At 39.4% G+C, this 26,344-nt stretch overlaps 1 protein-coding gene across 1 annotated transcript in view; it reads right to left on the reverse strand.

The window, feature by feature from the left end:
* The window catches only part of LOC101167284 (uncharacterized), a 76,811-nt gene that overhangs the window by 26,854 nt on the left and 23,613 nt on the right, over positions 1–26,344 (reverse strand). The window contains exons 2-3 of the mRNA XM_023954670.2: positions 13,330–13,451; positions 1,498–1,640 (exon numbers count right to left, since the gene is read on the reverse strand). Coding sequence (XP_023810438.1) covers positions 1,498–1,536 — 39 coding nt within the window. The 5' untranslated portion in view covers positions 1,537–1,640; positions 13,330–13,451. The remainder of the gene's footprint in view (positions 1–1,497; positions 1,641–13,329; positions 13,452–26,344) is intronic.

A 26,344-nucleotide genomic window follows, 5' to 3' on the forward strand; every position in this document is an offset into this window, starting at 1 on the left:
ACGCTGCGGGATCTCTTTTGGTGCCCGCTCTGCAGTCAGTTCTGACCAAGAAGCCCAGTGCCCTATGTTGGTGGGTCACATGACTCGTTTAATACGGGAAAAAAAGGGTTTCCATAGCAGTTTTGCGAAATATGCCAATTTTGATATGCCTCAAAAACCACCTCCTCCAAGAGAATGAAAAAATGGTTTCAATAAATGTGAGGGTTTTTTTAAATTGTCGTGTTTCCATTTGACAAATTTAATATTGTAAATCCAACTAGTGCAATTTCATAGTCAATGGATACACAGCTACTCTAAACTGTTACAACACCTCCAGTATTGTCAGTTTTTATATAGTCTGGTTTTTTAGAATAAAGATACTTGATATATAAAAAAATAATTGAGACTGAATTTAAGTCATAATTTGAGGGATTCTAATTCAAAATTCAAATTTGGAAGGACAAGGGCTCTAACAAATAAGTTCACAGGTGAGGAAAAATGGATTAAAATGTGGTTTTGACATTGAATAATAAATAAATGTTGACAAAATACTGTATTATTTGAAAAGCAAGGTGCACCAGATTATAAAACACACTGTGGATTTTATTTTTTAAATATAAAGACAATTTTAAGTGGGCTGCACGGTGGCGCAGTGGTTAGCGCTCTTGCCTCACAGCAAGAAGGCCCCCGGTTCAAGTCCTGGCTGGGGGACATGAAAAACACAAGATCAATGGGGGACCTTTCTGTGTGGAGTTTGCATGTTCTCCCCGTGCATGCATGGGTTTTCTCTGGGATCTCCGGCTTCCTCCCACCGTCCAAAAACATGCTTGACATGCGACAGACTGGCAAACTGTCCAGGGCATCCCTTGCCTATGCGCAAGAGGCTGGGATAGGCTCCAGCAACCCCGTGACCCCAAAAGGGAATAAATGGTAAAGATGATGAATGAATGAATGAATGAACAATTTTAAGTCCACCTTCTGTTCTTATAAAATGAGGTAAAAATACTAAAATTACTAAACTGCAAAGAATTTTGTCTTTAAATGTAAATAATATATCTTGTCTTTTTATTTGATCTTTAAATTACATTTTCCTAATAGCAATGTTAAAAAAACTTCTTTTTTTTGCCAAATTTTTTACATTTTGACTTTTATTTCTTGGGCAACCTTTTCTTTCAACCAATTTAATTTTCACGTTATGTTTCACCTTGAAATCAATTCGAAATTCATTATAAGTTTAATCTTGAAGTTTTAAACTTGTTTTGACTGAAACTGTCGAATGTTTAATAATTCTGCTAAATCTAAAAATGTAACAACAGACACAATCCAAAAACATTTTTTATGAGTTTGCTATACATTTCATAAAACAAGATTTGAATTTTTATGGAACTAAATCAAAGAGGAAAAATCTTTTCATTTTGGAAAATTAGCCTTTGCACTACAAATAAATGCCACGTTTCATATTTATCGACGAAAGTACTTGGAAGTCAGTGGATTGTCTCAAACTGGGTTCTTGCTCACCTGTTTGGCCATTTTGTTGTCAGAGGCTGAGTCCTGCATGCCTGCTGGCGCCCCCTTCTGCCTGGGAGGACTCCTAAAATCTTCTGTTTTTTGTCTCCAAGTTCTTGGCTTTCTCTGTTCGTCCACCAAAACGTGTCGGTAAGCTGAGGATATGGTAAACATATCAATATCTCAAAGTATTTGCAAAACAATGTCATTTAATTTGAGTGATTTATGTCTGAAGCCTTCCGCAACGCGGGTTCAAAGGCCACTTTCAATGAAAACTCACGTTCTGGGCTTCTGCATTCAAAACTCTCATTGAAACTTTCATTTGTGCTATTGAAAACCATACAAGACATCACTGATGAAGCTTTACATGGCTAGAAATGATCAATAAGAACAAATGTCACTTTTGCTTCAGTGTTATAGTACAGAGGGTAAATTGAAGGTTTTGAGAATGAATAACTGTAAACAGATTTATGTACAATATAAGGCTTTGCAAAAAGGGGGTGGGAACATACAAGATTTTTTCTTCAACACATTCCTTTTTAAGCACACCATTTTTGTTTTATTTGTTTATTTTTAATTTTTGTGTTTATTTTCATTTTGTGTTTGTATTTTAAGTAAAAAAAGGTTGAATAATTGGTAGTGACATAGCAAGGCAAGCAGGCAACTCTCCTGACCTGATGATGAACCATATCCACCATTGTGAGGACGCTAGTAATGAACCAAACCATTTCCATTTTGTGCACAAATTGCGAGATTTAGACCACTTGGACATTTCGCACAAAGCCTCTTTCTGTAGGTGGCGGACATGCGCTTTTAAACAGTAGACAATCAGAAAAAGAGGAAGCCTCTCGCTTCTGAACACCATGGGCTAAACGCACATTTTGGAACGTGCTTGGAACGTGTACATAGCATAACACATGTGCTTGATGTTATGTTGCAACCATTTTCCAGGAAAATTTGTGCCCGTCTACAGCCAGAGTTTAGGGGGTGGAGGAAAGCAGAGGCGCAAATAACAGAGGAACTCGTTCTGTCGTTTCAAGAAGCAGGAACAAGTCAAAACAGAGGCTGTCTTGAAGGAGAGATGGCGACGATCCAGGGACGCAGTTTGACTAACTGAGCTGTCGGAGTGTCCAGAGTGACATGAGTGTGGAAGGAAAATGAAACATTAACTAAAACAGACGCCATAGATGAACAGATTTTTATCATTCATCAAAAAAACAAAGACCTGGGCCAAAATAGTTGAAGTGATGCGCAAAATCCACCTTTATGCTCCCAAAGTTATTAAGAAGATAAGCATTAGCCAAGTGCTGCGAGTAGACGGTTTATGAACTGATCATCTGAAATGTGACCCACGCTGCAGGAGAATCTGACACTCGTTCAGGCGTGTACATCAGCAATGATCTCTGGGAAATAAAGACATCGATCTGGGAGGAGTAATTGTTTTTCCAAGTAATGTGAAGCCTGTTATTCCGTAGCTGGCAGAGATTGGGTTGAACTACTGAGCGTGCCTTTTTACATTAACCAATCAGCATTGAACCATGTTAGAGGATCTTTTTTTTTTTTTTTTTTGTCCAACTGTCCCTTGGCGACTGTTTATGTTGTTCGTATCAATCTGGACCTGTGCCTGGATGCTACCGACAGCCCATCCAATACAGCAACTATAGCTACTCTTCATCCAAAAATGATGGGGAAAATAGAAAAACAGGCTTGTAAATAGTTAAATGAGTGTTTGACATTTTTTGTAGGCAAAAACTGTTGACTGTATCAGAGAAGCGGCCCAAGTGAGTCTGACTTCACCCATAGAAAATGGCTTACTTCCAGCTCCAACCTAATGAAGTCAAATCCGTCACCATTTTTTTTTTGTGATACGGACGCTGCCATGTTGGAGACAGGTGATGGGTGTGTCCAAATTCGAGAGCTGCGTTCTTCCTGGGCTGCTTACGTCACAGCGCCGCGACAAGTGCTGTGCAAATTCAACAACTCCTTCAAATGCGGCCAATGAATACGGCCCTATTTTCCCTATTTCAAGGATTGGTCTGGTGCATCCTTCTATGCTGTCCATATCCCAAGATGCATTGCAGCAGAACCCGGAGATTTTCTGACAACCAGAGCGGACTGTGAAGCGGGACTCAGAGTTGGAGATAATTACACCTTTTTCACTACTCCTCTCTGTTCGGGACTCACGGTTGCTAGGCGACAGGACATTCCCCATGTAACAGCTGGAATTATTTGACGGCTAGACCCGTCCAAATTCACAGCCGTTAACATCCGGCCTCCCCGCTCGACGAAGGACCCGGCCAACGTCGCCCAGGAAGGCTGTGGTCATTGAAGCATGAAGCCGTCAAATTTGGACACACCCATAGTCAGTTAGCGGTGATGGGTACGACTAGGTTGAGTCAACACTTCAATGGTAACCACTCTCACCAATCAGGACTGAGCTTGTTGGACGTCCACTAGGACTTTAAAAAAAGAGATAAATAATAAAATATAATAAAAATATAATAAAAGAGAATCTGTAAAACATTTCAAACATTTGACTAACATTTTAACTTGCATTTAAGAAAAAATATTGTGAAAAGAGTTTAGGATTAACAAGAACATATTAAAAAGAGGTTTCAGAGGAAAAATGGTTATTCTGACAAATGTAATGACAGAGTAATAGCTGTTCAGGGTAAACAATTAAGGTTTAGGATAATTGTCTTAACTGATTCTGTATACAATCCAATGTATGATTTCATGGAATTAGAATAACAAGCACATATATTTTTTTAAATTTCTTTTTTTTTTAATTAGCTAAGTTTGTAAAAAATCTGTTTCACATGCAGTGTACACCCAAATGACTTTATCATCAGAGGTATGAATAATTTTGGGAAGGACTAAAAAATTATCTGAAATTTTACAAAGATTTTTCCTCCACTTTGTGGCGTAATACGCTGCCAGATGAAAGCCTACAATATAAAAGAGAATACATATTAAAAAAAATAAAGACAAAACATTTAAACTTTAATTAAAAGGATAGCAATTGGCTCTTTTTTATCTTATTCAAGTGAGAAAATGAAAGCCTCTTCAGGTAAATATCTTAAAAGACATTTCTCTTTTAATGGAGTTCAGGATGAATTTCTTTCACGATTACTGAGATATTCTAAGTAAAGAAAACTCAAAGGTGACCTGGAATTGAATGGAGTAAGGCTAGGTAAGGTGTGAACATGTCCTTGACTCAGAGAATAATCTCACAAAGGCAGATCTTGGTCATAACTAAGTATCTTGGCGACCCCGGTGGTCCATTTGCTCTCCACACAGCCAATCACATCAGCACGGCCTCATCACAGCCTCTTCACACTGGGTTAGAGCAGAGACAGCCCCCCGCCCTCAACTAACAGAGAGGGTCTTGACATTTTGAAAGTGGTTAAAGGAGTGTGAACTCTTTTTTCTCCTCTACCTCCCCTGCTGTGCTAACAGTCCCATCATGCCGAATCCCAGCGATTTGACAGAAATTAATTTTCCCCATCCTTGGAGACAAAAGTAAAGCTTGGATTGTTATGTCGGCTCAGGGACTCATTTCCTGCTCGCTGCTGGCCCGACTCGCCTCTGGGATGCTAAATCAATGTTTTTGTCACAAGCTTGATGGGTAGATGTGACCGTCAAACTGCATCTGAGATTTAAGCAAAGGAAGCAAACGGACGGAAAAAGAAGCTTCCTTCCGACAGCACCAAATTCTTGGAAGGGTGGTCCATGAGAGAATGTTGCTTTCTGTTTTGTTAAAGAAAATTATGTAAATTACCTCAAGATTCATCCCATTACTAATTTTATTTTATTTATTTAGTTTTTTGCACAACGTGGTAGTGCCTTTTATTTTGAAGGGACACAAGGACGCGCTAAAAGGGAAGTTGCATGCTCCTCCTGTCTGGTAAAAACTGTTAAGCAGAGTTAAAGTTTGAAAAATAATAGTTTACTTAATCTGTTAGCACCGGGTTGATGAGGGAAAAAGGTTAGTAACAGGTTATGTTGTGGAAATGTATTATTTCTGTGTTTTTAGCGCGTTAATTATTAACAATATCAATAGCAATGATCACCCTCTTTTTGTTACTTTTCATTGTTTATTTAGAATTGATAAGGTATTTTTGAATAAGTTAGCAACATTAAAAAATAGTAATTTGACTTAGTATTTACACCTCTGTTTATATTAAATTAGCATTAGCGTATCATTTTTTAGTTAGGCTAGAGTTTTTTTATCTGACCACCTTTCTGCTGAGAACTCTTAAGCAGAATTAAAGAAGTTTTAACTTGTACGCAAATTTATAATACTATATAATATAATAATATTTGGAGCACAATTTAAGCATTCTTTCACATAATCTTACTACTTTACAGATCATTTATTTTTAGCTTAACATGTAGCTTTAAACACTTAAAATGTATACAATTTTTAGCCTCCATAAGTGTTTTTGTAAGACATTTTTTGTAAAGATTGATAAACTAGCCTTTTCCTTATTTTTGCAATTAATTTCAGTCTTTTTAGAGTTGGTAAGCACTGATAAGATTTTCTGCTGTAGCATGATTGCTTCAGCAAATGGATTCTTTAGAATCTCATTTATTGTGTCTAGCACACTGACGATGCAAAACAGACAACCAGGAGCATCGTGGGGTTTACTGTCTTGCCCTAAGACACTTCGACACATGGGAAGAGAAGGTGGGATTCCAACTTGCGATCTTAGATAGATAAAGAACCATATACCATCTCTTTAGACCTTTTTAAAGTATTCACCAAAAAACTACTCTTCCTTGACGCAGTGTATTATTTTCCACATTCTCCTGGTTTAGCTTGGTAGTCATGGTTACATGGTGTGTTTAGCCTATGTGAGGATTTTCTGATGGTTATAAATAAGCACTTTGTCAGCTGCACTCAACAAAAGAAGAGAGGAGAGCTTTAGTAGCTGCGTTTTTTTGTTGGCAGCTCCTGTGATACTGTTTTGCTCTTGTGTTGCTTTGCAGCGACACATGATCATGTGAACTTAGACAAAAGCGTTAAGATAAAGGGACAGACGCTTTAGTCATTGACACATTTTAGGGTTTAAAAATGTGAGAAATGTAGAGGAGCTTCAGCAAAACATTGCATAAGATCCTCTTTTAGCTGCAAGTTATTCTTCTTATGAAGAATAAATGTATTGATTTAAAATAAAATGTTTGCTAATTCACAAAACTGATCAGACTTTAAAAGCGGATTAAAATGCTATGTCATTGATATTTACTCAAAAAGTAAACAAATAATCTTTTTTTTCAATGTAAACACTGTCACTGAACTTGACAGTGTTACAGAACTTCATTACCCATAATGCATTTTTATTGGTTACTAATTTTATTGACACTAAAAGTTGGTTCCATTTGCAAATCTGAGTCTCTTTGAAATGTTTTGTCTTATTTTCACAACACAGATCTACTTAAATGACTAAAAGGTGCCAAAGTCATTTTGTCCTCGTTTCTTATAAAACAGAAAAAAAGAAACATGCTAATGCTAGCATGCTAAATAATCTTGAGGAAGAGTTAGATCGCTAATAGCCAGTGGAATTTTTTTTCAACTCAACACAGTTAGTTATGTTATGCACATACAGTATGTCTAACACTTCATGTACACACAAAAATACATTTCAAATTAGAAATGTTTACTTTTATAATTTGTGTTTTTGTGATTTTGGTCATTTACATCTTAAAATATATCCTTTTTACTTTTACTAAGTTATTTGAAGACATGTACTGTATTTTAAAATGCAGTACAGGTTTTAAGTGGGCCTTATTGTGCGGAATTCCGCACAATGAGGCCCACTTAAAACCCTTTTCCTTATTTTTTTTAAAATTTGGAACGCCTTATATGGATTCATTCCAATTGTGTTTACTGATTTAGCGATTTTTAAGAGGTACACAGCGCTCTGTCAGAATGTTTGGTTGGGTTTCATTATAAACACGCTAACACGGCTAACATGTAGCTTATAATCCAGTGCATCTTATACTGTAATGCAGAAACTATGGTAATATCTTTTAACTGCTATTTGAGACATCTTTCTGTTTGGCTAACAGCTCCAGAAAATAAAAACACCTCCAATCTTTTGAAAAAATTTAAAAGTTTCTCATTTCTGTGCTGCCAACATTGAAACCATGCAAACAACCATGAAACCAAATCAATAGTTGCTGCTTCTGTGAAGTGTTCTCAACAGGCTTCCTTAACCCAGAATGCTCTGCTGCGTCACGCACACACAGACACGATGAGGCACGCACGACAAACCTGCAAAATATTTTAACTTGGAGTTCATTTTTGTTCAGTGAAGCCCGCTTATTAAAACATCTTCTGGAATCAGATTAATTGGCAAATTAGCTGAGATTGATGTTAGCAAGTAAGGCAGAGGAGCCGTTCAAAGGCATTCATTTCCTGGAACAGATCATTAAGCACAATTGCCTTCATCAAGGATCTGATGGAGAGCTCCGCCGAGAAGAAGAAAGACGCTCAAACGGCACGTTTTCTTTATTGTACAACCTTTTGATATCTGCCATCAGTAATAATTATTTGTCAGAGAAGGAGGCACGCTGTGTCACAGAAGGGAAGGTTGGTTTGGAGAAAGCATGAAAAGCTGCCCCTACCCTTCCAAAGTAAAACAGGAGCACCGCCTTTTTCCACCTTCTTCATCCTCATCAGAGGTAAGCTTTAATGTAAGCAGGGGAAGAGGAGGCAGGATGAGAGGGAGAGAGGGCCGGTGAAGCTCAGAGATGCAGTTGCCATGGTAACAACATCAGTTACTCGTCCTCTCATTTTCTGTTGCTCGCTCGCGCCGGAGTGACAAAGAAAAAAACCAGGAGAAGCACAGAGGAGAGATACGAGGGCAGAAAGACGAGGCAAGACGCGACACGGGGGTTGGCGAGGGATCAGGGATAAACGCTGGAGATAAGACACGACAAGAGGGAGGAAGGAACCTGATGTGGCATCTCAGCCTCAAAGGAAATGTCACACAAATCCGCCCTCAGCTCCCACCCTACCGCCAAGCTAGTGGCAGCAGAGCATGGGGCCAAACAGAGGGGCCAATCCTTCCTGCACCATCCTTCACAACCCGATCTTCACCTGAAGGAGGAGAGTCTGATTTTTATCAGTTTTTAGCAAGTTATATTGAATTAGCCACACCGTATTTTAATGCAGCCACACAAAACAATGCAGTGTCTGTATTCAAATGCTTTAAAAAAAATGCAACATTTGAAACTAGAGAAGACTTTCCCTCCAGTCAACGACAAGTACAAGAGTTATATTTAGCAGTCATTACGACAACATCAATAACACTTGAAAAGCTGCTCATTTTTGACAGCAGGAGCAAAAACAGCAGGACTTTCAGGAAGCTCCTGACGAACAGAATGAAGTACCAGTGCACCCGGAGCGGCTTGAAAAGCAGCAAAAGGATGTGCCCCATCTGAAACACAGAGATAATCTAGCCATTCTGGTCAAATTTAAATTTACAGTTATATCAATTATGTCATATTCTCTATCATGTTACAGTCAATTTTTAATGACAAGATGCAGAAAAAGGAAGAAAAAAGTTTGCATCCAGGCTCACTAAAGGAGTAAAATTGCATTGGCTTATAAAATGATTAAAAAACTTTACAGCAGTGGAAAAATAAGGTAGGAAAAAACCAAATCAAAGCTATATTAAAATACTAAAATAAATGCACATATACGCACGTTTATGAAGACTTTTCTTTGAAAGTGGTCGCTTGAATGCGGTGATGCCGTAGGTAGTTTGCATGTAGCTTAATACCAGAGAGGCGACACGCACGAAACACTCGCCTTTTGAACTACTGTAACTCTTTGACTGCTTACGCAATCAACATACATCAGGAGATACTGGCACGGAGAAAAGCGGCCTCTCATATCGGTGCAAAGCTGCTTTTACTCTGTTTCCGAATCCCCTGGAATTTTGTTAATTGTGTAAACGCTTAAAGAGTTACGGCAGCCCAAAGAATATTATGTGTTAGAAATGAAAATATTTTGGACAGTTGCGGAGATTATAAAACACAACCAGAGTTGGGAAATTATTTTCTCAAGTTGTTTTAGCCTAAAGCTACAGTCCAATTCACCAGTACAGGTCATAGAAATATTGGGCGAGATATGGGCTTACCTGTACAGGACAAGCAAGAAGCACACATTTATCACATGAACAGCTCTTATGTAAGACATGCCTATGTCTCACCTACTTTATAGTTGCCTGTTCCATAACTGTTTGCTACGACCTGTCGCTCGCAGCATGCCCGTAGATTTAAAAAAATCGGAATTGAGCATTAAGCCCTGCATTGTGAACGTAGCCTTACACCCCTGCTTTAAGAGTGTCTAGAGAAAATGGATATTTTCCTCCAGTTGTGGTGGGCTGGGTGTTGTGGCACAAGACCTGTCTTTCCTTCTGTGCACAGCCCCGTTCTTTAAGGCAATCATTGCTTCAAAGCTGCAATTGTACTCTAGTTTATGAGAGACAGTCACAAACCGGATTCTCCACCACTGTAATCTCTTGCTTCCTCGTACTCGAACACGGCTGTTTTCTTTGGCTGCTGATGGCGAAAAAAATCAACAAACAAACAGATCTGTGCAGTTTGCATTGAGTTGCTTTTTTAACAGCATTTTTCATTTTTTACTGAAGTGGGATGGCCTTGTTTTGACCGAGGCTGACAGAATCAGTAGATTCAGGCTGGGAAGTTTTGCCCTCAGCAAACTCATCCTCATTATTTTTTTTGAAGAAACACAAACACTGCTACTCAATGTGAAATCCATCTACCTCATTAGTTCTGGGTTTATTTGTTTTTCTTTTTGTTCTCAGGCAAAAAAAGTACATTTTGACTTTGGTTTAAGCGTTTTATTTTTTTAAATAAAACGCTGAACGTGAACGACTGGGGGGAAAAGCGAACAACTCGTCTTGCAGAATTGGTTTCTGGCAAACTGATCCATCCATCCATCCATCATCTGAACCTGCCAAATCCCTTTTGAAGTCACGGTGTTGCTGGAGCCTATCCCAAATACAGTTGGGTGAAGGTTAGGTATACCCTGACCAGTTCACCGGTCTGTTGCAGGGCCACACGAGCCGCACACCTAGTGACGATTAAAAATCACCAATGAAGCATTGTTCAGCCATTGAACGCACGTTGAAGGTTAAACCAGTTGAACTTTGACCAATCAGAGACTCGGACTTAGTAGTGATGTATGGATGGCGTTCCTTTTAATTCACAGCAATGCCCACTGTTTGAAAATTAATGAAAGAGGAGAATTTAATATTTGCGGTTTGCGCCCGACTGAAATTTTATGACAGCAAGTCTTTCATATGTTGGAATTGAGCTGCGAAAGAATAATCCTGGAGCAAGATTTTCAAAATTTGCAGCGCTTTGACATTTCCAAGCCTCTGTAAGGATTGTTAGTAGAGCCAGTTAGGCTGATGTTTCCAATAAATTGTGCATTTTTTGGTACAAACACCTTTCAGAAAAGTATTTTAGCCACAACTTAAATCCAAAATGGTAGGCATTTGTAAAGATGGCGGCCGTACACCCAATTTTTAAAAAAATAATTTAGTGTCAATTTGCCCCAGTCTCAACAATAAGGGCAGTTCATGCACAAAATTCAGTCATATATTAAAGTATTTCATCAGAAGTCATAAAATATATTATTTATATTTTAAAAGCTTGGCTAACATACTTTTCTTAACTAGGAGATTCTAAGGAATATCTATTGCCAAATCTGGAGCTTGTGCCACAAAATGCACAATTATTTTAATAACTGTCTCATAACATATAGAAAAACTACAGAGCAGTTTATAATTTTCTCAGACAAAGTCTGGTTTTACAGCCATAGTTTAGAGATCGCTTAGCTCAAAGGTAAGCGGTAAGTGTGACACAACAGCAGCAGAGTTGTTGCACATTCCTGTTAATTCCAGATTTGGAGCGACATGTAAAACGTTTTTTAATCCCTCTGAACACAAGACTAACTTGTCTGGTCTGCGGTTTAACGCGCTGCGCTTTTTTGTTGTTTCCTCAGCAAACCGCCTCATCCTTCCCTTTGATGAAACAAACACGCCCAAGCTTCCTTTTATGAAATTCCCTTCATTTGACCTCTGTTAATGCTCTGTTCCTCCTAAGTTAGAGAGACTTCTTTTAGCAAACTTCCCTAACCTGCATGGTTAGGCGCCTTGTGGTGGCGTGGGCGGGAGTAAATATGGTGGACTGCAGAGAAAGGTTGCACTGATGTTACAACATCTGCCTCTGTGATTCACATGCGTGCTTTCACAATACTTTGCACTCGTTTCATGTTTTCCCCTTTAATCTTGAACCCAACTAACCTTTGTACTGAACGTTATTTGATGAGGTTTGAGCAGCAGAAAAAGGCTTGGAGTTCAAGTATTAATGTACAGAAAACTTACAGACTAGTGGATAATATGCTGATGGACTTTTATAGTCTGGTTTTAGATACAAACGGAGTTTTCCTCCCATTTAAGTAACAGATCTTTATCGGAAGTCAGTTTTCCCTTTTCGATTACGTTTGACGTCACTAATAGAAAACGACTTATTTCCACCTTCAGCAAAATGACTGGAGCCAGACAATGTCAGTAAGCTGTGATTAGTCCAAGTCGGCCTGAGTCAACATTTCTATGGCAACCATTCCTGCCAATCAGGTGTTAGCTTGTTGGAAATCCACACCCCCAACCACTTAAAACTAGGCTACACGAAATCTGTCAATCAACTGTTTCAAACATTAGGGCCAGCAGGCACCACCTACCTTTATTGAGACATCTGATTGGCCAGTTTAAAACTTGGATAACTTGAACTACAGAAATAACTATATTTGGGGGGAAAAATGTAGCAAACGATGTTCACACTGGACTGTCACTCCCGATACTAGCACATGTACTCACAGTTGGAATAAGATGAGTGCGAAAGGTCAAAGTGATGCAAATATCGCAAATCCTGCTCCAGGCTTTTTCTTTCACAGCTCTATTCCGATTTATGAAAGACTTGGTGGCAAATCGGGCTGGGTACAAACCATAATTATTCATTTTTCCTCCTTGATCAATTTCTAAACAGTTGGCATGTCTGTGGATTAAAAAGGATGCCATCCATACGTCACTACCAAATTTCAGTCCCCGATTGGTCAAGTTTGACCTAATTTAATCAGTAAAGCGCTTTGTTTTGTACTTGGAGCCCAAAATGGTAGCGATGCGTAGCGATGCATGAACGCGAGAGATTTGAACGTGAAAGCCCGAAACTTGCATTCACGCCACTTATAGACTTTTCATCAGAAGCGGTTGCTTGAATGCACCCTTCAGAGCCCAATGTGAATAACAGGCATAATGACTGAGTAATGGCTGTATATTTCTCATTAGAGGTCTATGGGATTTTGGCTTCTTGGGCCAGCAGGTACTTCCTGTTTAAAACGCAACGGGGGAGGGGACACTTACTCCACCTCTCATCATATTCAGTGAATTTACGGTGCCAATTCAGAATTTTCTTTTTCGACTTGACCATAATTTTACGTGGGGGTGGAGTTTTGAGCCCAAAGGCTATTGGGACATTATTGACATTGGGTGACATAAGTTATGACATCTTTTCCGCTTCAGAACAACGTTTGCTGTTGGCGCCACCTGTGTCACCCCTTCTCTGACTTAGCGTACAGTAGTTATAATGCTCTCCCAAAGTTTGATTCATCATTTGCTGGAATGTTGTTCACAGTACTTAACTTACTTAACTTGATTTTTGTGCTCTTCTATATAGAGTTTTGGTGGAATTAGAAAAAAGTTAGTAATTCTGTTTGTTATTCTTTTTGGACTTCGTTCTTCATACCTCAGAGAACGAGCTTTCCTGGCATCAGGGGAACCAGACGGGATGTCCCTTTATGGATTTAAGGATTCCTAATGACCTCTTAGACATCAGCTGGTCAGATGCGAAAACGGAACGGGAAAAATCTGCCAAAAAAAGAAGAGTAAAAAACATTTTTGTGAAAATTTGCTCGAACAAATAGATCATATGGTTAGAATGACTGTAAAGGTCAGATTTTGCAGGGTGCTCTTCTGTTGCGTCTTTTCTTGCCAGTCACCAGCCAACATTTTAGAGTTTCAGATCATGAACTATCTGGAAATAATAAAAAGGGCGAAACAATAGGAAAATAGACAAAATATCTGTGTAGGGGTGGCCATCTAAAACAAATCTGGATAGAACCTCAGTTCTGCCCCACCCCAGACTGCCGTGGCCAACACCCAAAAAACACAGTAGAAACTCAGATCATGTCTGTACATTGACTTAACACAGAAACTGGACATATCTGTTTCACAGAACTCCATGATGAAGATGAGTGTGAGTTATTAAGCCACGGGCTGAACACTGAACATTCTAAATACAGTGGTTTGTGATAAATTGGATACAAAAATAGAATATAAATACTTGTCTTAATGCTAAAAATACATTTATTTATTATGTTATCTTGTAAAATATTTAAGTTTTTCCTAAAAAATGTTTGTTTTTAATAATTGAATAACAGAAGAATGAGTTTAATACAAAGAAAATTTCCCAAAAATGTCACAAGTCTAAAATATCCAATGGTTTAACAGTAAACCCCTTGTCTGAATAGGTTTGTGTGTCATCCACATTCATGTGTTCAACAGATTATGCATAGCAGTTTCCTTCAACTGAGGATGTATTGCACTTTAAAAGTGAAGATGAAAAGCTAAGTCTGTTGTCAAATCCATCTCATCCCACAGGAAAGTTGCAAGTCTTGTCTCATGATCCTGTTGTAAGCATAAACACAATCCACTCTTTGTTTTCTCCTGTGTGTGCTTTGCTGCCGCAGGGCTCAGATTAGTTTTTTTTCTTTTCATTTGAAATGAAATGATCTGCAGAAAGTACCCTGTTTAGGTAAAAGGTTCGTTTTTATCATCTTTACGTGGCTTGAAGTAAGCTTGAAGAGTTGACAGGGAAATAAAAGAAGGTTTTCTCTGCTGTGGAGCCTTTTTCAGATCAATCACTGAAAAAGACTGTATAATTTAAGTTTGGTAAAAAAAAAAGAATTTTATGCAGTGTTCATATACAAATGACATAAAAACAATAATAGTGAGAAAATGATTGGACTTTGGAAGAACCTGAAAGGAGATGTGCTGGAAAACCTGAATAAACTGAAAGACAACAAACACAAGTGGGTTAAAAATAATTTTGCAGTCATTGAAAAAACTGATAAATTCATGCAAGAAACAGTTACTGCCTGTTTTATAGACCTACAAGCTGCTGAATCTCAGGGGCTTTTTTTATGGCCCACATGTTTTTCTCAGAGAAAATAAGCTAATGAATCAGAAGCTAATTCTGTGAATTCATGTTTTTTTTCTTTCTAAGAGCAAAATGACTCAATTTAAACATTATAGAAGATCTACAAAATAGAGTATATAGTTTGCATTTTTTTTTGGTTTACATAAAATGACAATATTTTCCTTGATTGTTTCATGCTACATACAGTCAGGGGCGTCGCAAATAATTTTATGGGCTCGAGACTTCATTTTTAAAAATTGTTTTTGTTACTTTTAAATGCCTAAAGATTTTTTTTTAAAGATTTTTTAATCTTTGTCAATATTGATAGTAACTGACGGACCCCCCCCCCCCCCCCCCCCAATGTTTTATGTTTCAGGACTAGTCTGTAGTGTGGTACAGTATTTGTTGACTGTTCTTTTCCCTATTAACTATTTTTTATTCTTTTTATTCTTTTTATTCTCTCTAAACGTATGCAACATTTAGCCTTCTTGTTGGCATTAATTTCACGTTTTCTACTAATTCACCTTCCAAAGCTAATTTATAATTTAGTGAACAATTTTGAATGCCTCTTTTATTTTTTAACTTTAAATTTTTTGCTGCCTGCATACTCTTCCCTGTCTTGTTAGGGTTTCACATTTTTAGGATGTATGTCAGCCTCCGTATCACAACCCATTTTGTTTTTGTTGATTTTCCTGAGTTTTGATAATTTAGTGTTTGCTGTCACTTAATTTTCTCAGAATTTGATACAATTTTTGTTTTACTTTTTAACTTTCTTGAACTATTTCAGATATAAAAAGAGTGTTTTGTACTTGGAATTTACCCCCAGGAGTAAACAACTATTAGCTTTCGACATTCTGATGAATTCGTCCTTGACATTCGTCGTTGAAACAAAGTCCAACGGTGAGTGTAGTGAAAACAGATGCAGGAAGGGCAATAGGGCCGCAAACCTCCTTTATCTCCTGCAGGAAGGACACAACTAGCCAACGTCTGTGCTGCTGTTTATGCACACAGCAGCTTGGAGGTGGTTTTTCCAATTTCCTCCCCACCTCAGAAGACAGAAAGACCCATATATCATCAGGAAACGGATGTCAGAGAGTCCCTTGCAGTGGGAACTCATCTCTACATGTGTTGCCCTGAGTTACAGTCATTTCTGTAACTGTTTTTATCTTCAGCGTTCAACATGAATCAGTGGGTGAAACAAAGGAAGCATCACAAGAGGGAGTGCTTTGATTTAATTTCCATTAAGTTTGGTGTCTTTCCAAACTCATTGCAGAGATTTGACTTTCATCTTTCCACTAGATTACCAAAGCCTTAATCACAACTGCCCTTATGGGAGGATACAGGCTATCCTGTACTGGACAGACAGGTGGTACACATGAAATGTCAAGGTTGTAGGCTGCTCTGTGAGCCCATAGATTGAAAATAATCATGCACATTTTATGATACAGGCGTGCTGCGAACAACAAGTCGTAGTAAAGATAAGATTGACGTAGGTGAAACAAAGGTGTGTCATACGAAGTTGGCATTTTTTTAACCTCCCCAAATCTTGCGTATTGCCCAAAGAGCCCGTTAGTGCTGTTCAAGAGGAAAGTGAGCGCTCCCTGCTTGTAACCCGTTATAAATTTGGTAATTAGAGAGAGAGTTGTTTGTGTGGGCATCCTACGATCGTCCTACAGGCCTGTGGTCAGTAAGGAGCCAGTGCTCGGATCTTACTAAAGACTAGCGTGTGGTGTAAGGGCACCACACGCACTGAACGTGCCTGAAACGTACAAAAAAATTCAAGGTACAGTTACCACACGCACGACAATTGTTGCATTTTTCCTTGAAGTGGCCATAGAGGCCTCAAGAGAACTCAAAGACACATCTGAGCTCACCATAAGATGAAGCTGCTCCTGTCTATGGCCCTCCACATGCCCCAAAAACCTGTAGCATTCATACGGACAAGTACATGTCACAAAGGCTTAACTGACCTGTACATATACTGTGGATTTTTGGGTTGTCCCAGCCCGTGGAGGGTCTTAAACAGGTGCGGCCGCATCTAAGGGGGAGTGCAGGTGTGTGTGGTCAACTCCTGGATCATTGACAATAAAACATATGATTGTCAGACATGTGGTAAGTGTTTCGTGAATAATGTAAGCTGCACGCACTTATGACGTACAGGTGATACTGACGTATCGCACTCTTAATGCTGCACTACAGTTGTTAGTAAGGTGAGCGTACTGACTCCTTACTGACCACACGCAAATGCCACGCAATACATACGTAGCGTTACAAATACGTATGTAGGTCATGCATAAGCGCTCATGCCTCAGCTGTAGGATGCCAACACAAACTACGCTTTCCTAATTTCTAACAGATTAGCAGCACACAAGGGACTCTCAAGGAATGGACACCTTTCACTTCAACAGCACTAACGGGCTCATTGTGAATTGCGCAGATTTCTTGGGGGTGGAAAAAATGAAAAAAATCTGTACAACATGCCTGCACCTCACCCACCCTTACTTACCTTTGCATGTTGCATAAGTGTTAGTTACGGCCAGACGCCTAAGACTAATATTTTATGCTGGCCACCTGCATGCCCCTTACAAGTTTTGCCCATTTTTCCCCGACAGACAGTTCATGTCCACCCGTAAGGGCAGTTGGGAATAAGGCATAAGAAAGTTAATTAGAGCAACAAAGTTGAAGGAAACAATTCAGGAATCTTGAGAGGATGCAGTCAGCCTGCTATTTTGGTACAGATGGGCGCTCTGCTAGCCTCCAGTGGCAGCACTTTGCCAGCTGAACACATCCTGCTGCTGCCCAGTTAGCTAGAGCAGCACTCAGCCACTGTTGGCTAATGGACTGCTTTAAGTGAGAGCAGCTGAGGGCCCATCAGCAGCACCGGCATGCTGCAGGTGCACGCTGCCAGCACACACTGGTATGCACGAGCCAGTTTGTGTGTATTAGAGCTACCACGTCACACAAGCATATCCAACCCTGAAGTATTTCCGCCATCCAAGGAGAAAGCCGGAGATCCAGAAAAATTTTGGAATAAAGCCACTTCTCAGCCAGCGTGCAGAGAAAGTCGGGGGCCATCTAAGGTCCTTCTACCCGCATGCAAAATGTCGCAGCTCTTTGGAGCTCTATTAGGGACAAAGTCTCAGTTAGAAGCTGAGCTGCAATTTAGAAAAACATTCTGCACACAAAGCTAAGAGGAAGCAGCCTGAGGTAGCATCAGCTTGGCCAAAATGAAGGCTCAGTCTCCGGGAAAGACAATGGCACCATGCCACACCATATGGTGCTGAAGGTGGCCAATGCAGTAGGAAAACTGAACTGTAAAAAGGAAGACTCATGTCTATTGGACTAATTAACATCTGATCTGAAAGCTTTGTGACACAACCAGGCAAGAAGAGACACTTGACTCCTGATGAAAGCACGCAGGTCTAGAGGGAGGCATGTTTAAGCCATCATCGTTTCATCTCTCTTCCTCTTTGCACGGACGTTTTCTCCTCCCCGTGCCCTCTGTGATCTAATAAGCCTAGAATAATAAGCAGTTATCGCCAAACAGCTCCATTACAGCTGCCGGATAAAGGCGGGCAGTTCTGCAGAGCTGCAATACAAAGGCAGCTCTCTGTGATGACGAACAACATGCAATTACCATGCACAGCCAGGCCAGGTTAAACACACATTTGCAGGTTCATGTCTTGAAATTTTATCCATATTTTTAGCATTTTCAATGACATAAAAAAAGAGTTTGGACACCTAAACCTGTGGCTTTAGCACCAAATGTACGAATGTTTATTTCAAAGTTAAGTTACAGGGTGCTATCACTTGGCAATTAAAACAGAAAACAAAACTGTTCAAGATCATTTGTGATGTAACCCTACAAAAATCCATATTCCAACTCAGGCATAAAGACTAGACATTCTACCCTCTAACAGCTAGCTTTAGCCCCAAGACCCTTCCGGGACTCATCTACCAGTCTGTGACATCAACATTTTGAAAGTTTGCCCCACTTTTCACATAGTATTACATATTAACAGATGCACATATTAATGTTGGCATACACACTTTTGTTAGCATGTAACTATTGTTTGTATACATACTGTTGTTAGTGCACATACTATTGGTAGCATAAATGGGTAGGCTACATGGTACTTTTAGCATTCAAACTTTTGTAGCATTACAAACTATTGTACAGGCTGCACAGTGGCACAGTGGTTAGCGCTCTTGCCTCACAGCAAGAAGGCCCCCAGTTCAAGTCCCGGCTGGGTGACCTTTCTGTGTGGAGTTTGCAATAAATTATTGTTATCACGCCTATTATTTTTTACTCATGGGTTTTGTAACTTCATATTTACAATGTATTTATTATTGTTTGGGAGAAGGTTGCAGGTGGCGAAGAAGAATACAGCCGCTTTCTTGGAGCTTTCTTTTGTCGTAATGACTGACCTTCAGCCAATCAACAGGTTTCAACAGTAGCTCTACCCTAACTGGTCTGTTCCATTTTTCTATGGACCTACAACCAATGGGGGCCCAAGAATGGTATGATTCCATATGGCTTAATGGGTCCATTTTATAATGGAAACGCTCAAAATACCAGATTGGACTGAACTGTACCGCTCAGTGGAACGAGGGTCAACTGTTGTTAGCATGGAAACTATTGGTAGACTACATACTACTGGTAGCATATGTTAGCATACAGACTATTCCAGATGTTAAGAAAAGGCTTTCATAATGTTGAAAAGGCTTTTATACACTTAGTTTATCTGAATCTAAGCAACGTTTTCGTAAAATTCACTTTGTAAAACCTATTTCAATCAGCCATTGGAGTTGTCAAAATGTATTTTATCTACAGCCACAACTTTTTTAACACATTTATTTCTTAATCATGAGTTAATGCTTTACGAATTCCCCTAAGTCAACAAACTTTCAGATAAAAAAAACTACATATATTTTTTTGCTACATAGAGATAATAATTGTTAAAATGTATTGATAAGTAAGATGTCATTTGGTTGATTGTGCACAGCTGCAGGGAAGAGCGCCAGTGGCTTGGCTGGGTTTTCATGGCTGGCTGGCCTGAGCATTGTGGGATTTTCTTGGTGCTGACTTTGATTTTTTGTTTTTAAACACTGGGTTTTCTGTTAAAAAAACAAAAAAAAAACAAAGGAATGAAAGTGGCAGCCAGAAAACATCTGATTAGAATGCTTTCTGCATCTCTTTCTGCCTCATCGTCGGTGGGCTAAATTGAAGAGGAGATTGACTCCAAAACCCATTTATTCTCTGAATATGCAGCAAAAACACCATCTGAAATTTAAAGTAGTCTCACCGTTGCTGTTGCCAGTTTTGACTTTTGATAAAAGGGCTGTCAAGGCCTCAAGAAACATCCAAACTTATCACTACACATTTTTGGGTTTCCTAAAGCTTAAAAATGGTTTCTCAGACTTCTGTACCACATCAGATTGCGGAAACAGTGAGGAATAAATCAAATAATATATCCTTCGAAAAAGGTACATAAAGTATCAAAAGTTATAGGAAGGAAACATGAAAACAGTAAACAATCCGATTGTCTCCATTGTAACAGAAATTTCAAGAAATGCAAAAACTGGGAAATTTTTAACTTGTGTGATTCTTGATGAAACCAGAGAGAGGGAAGGTGGGGTTCAGTTTCTTGCCCAAGGACACTTTGACACATGGGCGGGTCAGGTGGGAATCGAACCTGCAATACTTCCATCAGAGGTCTACCGCCCTATCACTGCACCACGGCCACCCCTCAGAACATAGCTTAACACCCAACCTTGTTTGCAACACCTAAGAAAAACATGATACCACTAAAATAATGTTACTGTGACAATGCCAACTAACCTTGTTAGTAACTCGTACAAAAAAAAAGGCTACACTTTAGCCACGTTTGGGGTATTTACAATAACACCCAAGCTTGTTTGCAACAGCCTAAGCAGAATTGATCCATAAATAATTTTCTTATTCTCAATATTTATAATATTGATAATATTGAGGCAGTTCAGTTACTAACTCACTCTTGTTACCAGCTGAGTTTAATTCAAACCAGGTTCAATCTTCTTTAGTTTCTTCTCAGATTTCCTGATTTCATCTTGATCAGCTGATGTCATGCTCCACCCTCATCTGCCAAGCGGCCTAAAAACTACAGAAGAATTTTGGCCTGTTTGAATCTCCAACAGTTTGAAAGAAAAAATGTGAAAACAAAGCATGTCTGTAAACAGTAGGGAGGAGGGAGGACACTGTCCTGCCTCTCCTGGTCTGATCATTTTCTCATGTCAGCCTCAGATCTGAAAAGCGCCTGAGCGTGTGCTCTGTCAGCTCTTCTGCTGCGGTGCATGCACAGAGGGCAGTCTGATCTGCAGCACACGGGTTTGATCACATTCTCCTAAAAACCTGACAGCCATGTTCAATCAGACACCTTTAATCTGTTTTGAAGAATTCCTGCAGGAATTTCAAATCCAAAGTGAGGCCAAACGTTGACAAATGAGTGAACCTTAACAGTCCGGATGCCTTCTGAATCTCGTTTTGCCTCACATCTAGATTTTTTTTTCTTCTAAAAATAAAACTGTTGCACAATTGGGTGAGACGGACAAACTTGTCCAGACTGGGAGCGTTTGCTAAGAGACAGGAGCTGCCCGTCATCCTAACAGAGACAAAGGTCCGGGAACATGGAGGCGGCCCTCAACCCGAATCAACTGCAACTTCCAGGAGGAAGATGAACAGCACTGTGATTGAGGAGAAGAAAACAGTCAATGTGCAGTTGACAGTTGTGAGAGAAAATGTGGTAACCCCCCCCCCCCACACACACACACACACACACACACAACATGGAAAAGGCACTCCCACACACTCCATGATGGTGCAAACAAAGCCAACGCACAAAAGCATCGCAGGCGCCGGAGAAATTCTGAGAAGGAGCTCGGCCAGTATTTTCTCTCCTCCCACTGGGGGCAAGCGACTGCAGCAAAGAAAACCCACGGCATCAATCTCCACACAGAAATGCGAGCCGGCGTACACAGACTAGGACGAAGGACAGTTCTGCTTGTCTACCATCGTCTTTTACCAAATAAAACACATATTGGGTCGAACTGAATAGGTTTAGCAAAATATTTGGATAAAACTGTTGGAATTAAACACCTTAGAATCAGTATTTGAATAGCAAAATCTTAAAATTTTGCATTTAAATATTTAAAACCAGGTGTTGGCATTCCTTTACTACAGCCTGGTGTTAATAGACCCACTCTGATCATCTTTTGATCTATTTTAGCAATTTTTAGTACAAAGTTTAATAATAATAATAATAATGGATTGGATTTTTCTGCGCTTTTCCAGACGCTCAAAGCGCTTACATTGTGTCAATTATTCATGCACATTCACACACCAGTGGAGCCACACTGGAGGCAAGAAGGGTGAAGTGTCTTGCCAAAGGACACAACGACATTTGGCTGGTGGGAACGAGGATCGAACCGCCGACCCTTCGATCATTGGACGACCCGCTCAACCGCCTGAGCCACTGTCGCCCTGTTGATAAAAAATTTGCCTCAAAGTTGTGGGCGGGACCTTTGGGGTCTAGCTTACAGGCCCTCACACCAACCTAACATACCAGTGCAACAAAAATGAAAAGCAATATTGGAGCTATCCAGCCATTTTGAGATAGATGTTAGTTCAAATGAAGAAAACAAAAGCCTACAAGGATCTTTTCCAAGTGGATGCATCAAAAGGGAGCAGAGCAGGGAACTTGTGGCCCACTCAGTATATTTTTCAAACATAACTTTTTCAGCTGCTATTGATTCACAACAATTTGAATAAAGAAATACACAGAAATGCAATTTTAAACGGAATTTTTCTTTCCATATGTTCTCCATCATGAGAAAAATGCCACAAAAGCATGTTTTAAACATCATTTTCATCATAGTTAAAATTTTCTGTGTGTTGAAGAGGAAAAAAAAGCAAACAAAGGTTAAATTCCAGACATCTTCAAGCCGCTCCAAAGAAATAAAAAGCCACCATAATTTGACTTCTACACATCAGGCCTCAGGATGGAGGAGATTACCCAAACTCAAAGGGTGCCATTTAATTACAATATTTATTAAGTTCACAACTGATTTGGGACCTATTTTCTTTATCATCCTAAGTGTTTCATTTCACATCAAAGTGGGCTTTGGTTGATTTGCCTGTCATACCTGTGAGCTATATTCATTTTGATTGGGAATTAAAAAAATAAAATTTTCTATTAAGTTGTAATTATTGTCAGTGTGACAAACGAGGAGCACGTATTTCTGCTCTGCTCTGCATTCTATTATACACAGTTGCTGCAGGACATCAAAAAATTAAACATTTTCTCGTTGGAATAGTAAAATAGTAGGTTTGGTTTATCAGCAATCATGATCAGTGGAAGTAGAATAAAATGGTTGCTGCTCACAGTAAAACCAAAAAAGACCCAAAAGATTGGTTTTTGATAGTTTTTTAAACTTGTTTGAAAATAAATATCACTTGGAGCCAGATCAGTTCAGCAGCTTGCCACTAAGGGGTTGGTTAAAAAAGCAAATCAGCTTTAGTTGGCTCCAATGTAAAACAAATGAGCTTAATGTGAATAAAAAAGCTTTCATCTTAGTGGTCTGATTGATTTGATAAACTTTCACCTAAATTTATTGCATCACATTCTATTCATTGCATCTGTGAAGGGGAAACAAAAAGTCTTCAACCTATCCTGACTAAAGCAAAAAATACCACCTTCTTTAACCACAAACTGAAATGAGCTTTTAGCCTCTAATTTCGATAACAATCCCATTCTACATATACTTAATGCTTTATTAGCTGCAGAAAAAAGAACAGCATGACCTGAAGTGTTTGGTGGTGAAGCTTTAGCATCATATTCATACGAATTCATACAAATGTTTTTGCTTCATAGCCACCTCACTAATGGTTTTACACCCAAGATTCCCCACTTCCCATGAGTCTTAGGGGCTGAAGGCGGGGCTAACCCCCCGGTCGCCACACTATTCACACAGGCATGCTCAGTCAGGTGTCTGTGCACTTTGAAAAGTTTCAACTTGTTAAAAAAAGAAGACAATTTTTGTCAGATTAGGAAGAGTTTCTTCTTTCCCCCGGGATAGGTTTAGTTCTTTTCTGCCATGAACAATTTTACTGCTTCCAAAAGCTCATAATTATTAACATAGTGACTTGCCATTCTGTTCAGTAAAAAGTAAAAATCTTCCCATTCTTCCAGAAACGTCATGCGTTTCTCTCAAACCCTTGTGCTATCTTAGATGACCCCACCCTTACATTGACGTGTTCTCCCTACCATGACAAAGGTGGATAAAGGTGGAAAGATTTCATGTAATCCATGGACACCAGTGAAGATCACAAATCATTGAAGAAAAAAGGTTCAGCGCACTGTCTAGTGGGTCTAGATGACCCAACTCTCAATGTTAAAGTGACTAGGATAGCACAAGGGTTATACTCTGAATTTCGCCATTTTGAATATGAAGACAGAAGTCTGCACGCACATCAAATGTTTAGTAATTTTTTCCGGCATTGGGGGTAACCCGCGGAAATGATTGGTGGAAGACGGAAGTCATGTAAGTTATTTATTCTTTCTCTCCGGCCCGGTACCAAGTGACCAACGGACCGGTACCGGTCCGTGGCCCGGGGGTTGGGTACCGCTGTGTTATAACAGAGTTTGTAATAGCCTGAAACCTGTGAGTTGTCACGCGTGCAACTGTGCGCTCCCGTCTCTGAGAAAGAGCGCGCAGTTGCAGGGACGGGAGGTGTGAGGGAGAAAGGGGGGGGGGGTTACTGGGCACAGGCAGCAAGGTGAATCGCACACAGATTGTCATAAGTTAAGACACGCTGCCCGTCACATACTGCAGTGTGTGAGTATGTGTTTGGCTCCACGTGTGCATGTGAACAGTCTTTCTCACATCTAAAGAACATTCAGACCAACCTACGATCACGTTGAACAGATGAAAGTCTCTATGCCTGCATGAAGCTTAAACTCACCACGTATCAACCAGACTAGACCATCAGAAAAACTAACATGCAGCACCAGAAGTCGTAATAATGGTAAGAAATACTCATCATTTATTAGCAACAGCATAACAATGTTATTAAAAAGAATCCACAGAGTTATTGTTCTTTAAAAGTGTTGAAATTACATAAAATGCACACATTCACTTGTATTTTTACTTTTAAACATATTGTAGCGGACTGAGTTGGATTGGGTGGCTAATGGGTCCCGTTCTAAGTTCCGGAGATTTTATTGAACGCATCAAGCAGAGATGCTGATTGGCCCTCAGTTCTGTCGCTCAGCCTGTCTTTGAGGAGTTTGGACCAATGGGGGTTCAGCTATGGGCCGAATAAGGGAAATAGGAGGGCTGTTGCAGCAGTGAGGGAATATAAAGTTGGGAGAACCGCTCTCAGCGGGAGAGATTCAGGAGTTGCTGAATTAGTTGTACGGTATTGGTTACTGTCTACTCTACAGTAACCAGAATAAAGAACCCCAAAAGAGGTTAAGTCTCCGTGCCTCAGTGTGGGAAAGGGACGCTACATTATTGTATGGCTCTTTCGAAATTACATTTAAAAATATGTGGGGTTTATGGCTCTCTCGGCCAAAAAGGTTCCCAACCCCTGCTTTAGACTAACCTTTGCTAGCTTTCTAACTTGTACGCAAAAACAGAAAGTTTGAACAAAAATGCTGTAGTTCTCCAAATAACCACTAGAGACTGGTTTCTAAAGGGAGCAATTTCCTATTGACTCTAAGTTAAAGAGTTCATTTAACTGGGTTCATTGCTTTACATTCTATCTAAAACAACTGTAAGATGGGAATAAATAGTCTACGTCTCACCCAAATTTAAGCCAAAAATACCAGCTTCTTTAATCACTAACATAATTTAGGTTTTAGACTCTTAATTCACAACAAAGCCACATTTTTAGACACTGCAACAACAAATTTCCCAAGGATCAATAAAGTATCCTTATCTAATCTTATCTACTTCATGGTTTATTAGCTTCAGACAAAAGAACTGTATGGCGTGAGGTGATTGATGGTGAAGTTACCAAAGCTTAAGACTTACCTTTTCTAACATGCACACAAACAGAAAGTTAGAACATGCTAGAACAAAAATGTAGCAGTTCCCCAAATAACCACTAGAGGTTCGTTTCCAAAGGAAGCAATGTCCCATTGACTCCATTGTTAAAGAGTCAGATTTAAGTAATAATAAACTTGCAGCCTGGTTTCAAACATGTATTAAGGTTCACTGCTTTATATACCAACTGCAAAGGGGGGAGAAGTAGTCTACAGTTAATACTGGTTGAAGCCAAGAATACTAGCTTCTTTAATAAAAAGTGAAATTAGCTTTTAGCCTTTCATTTACAACAAAGCAGTATTTTTGGTCCAAGTCTGGACCCAACATTCTCGTGGGAGTCACCTCAAAGACTCACTGATCAATAAGAGAGGGTTTAGCCAAAATTCCGTGTTTCAAATTCCTGCCTCAAGATTGAATTATAAAGAAAATATAGAAAAATCAAATTGTTTAAACAAAAAAAATAACCAAGGAGGATTAT

This window comes from Oryzias latipes, chromosome 5 (assembly GCF_053564925.1).
Source record: "Oryzias latipes strain Hd-rR chromosome 5, Olatipes_Hd-rR_3.1".
NCBI lineage: Eukaryota > Metazoa > Chordata > Actinopteri > Beloniformes > Adrianichthyidae > Oryzias > Oryzias latipes.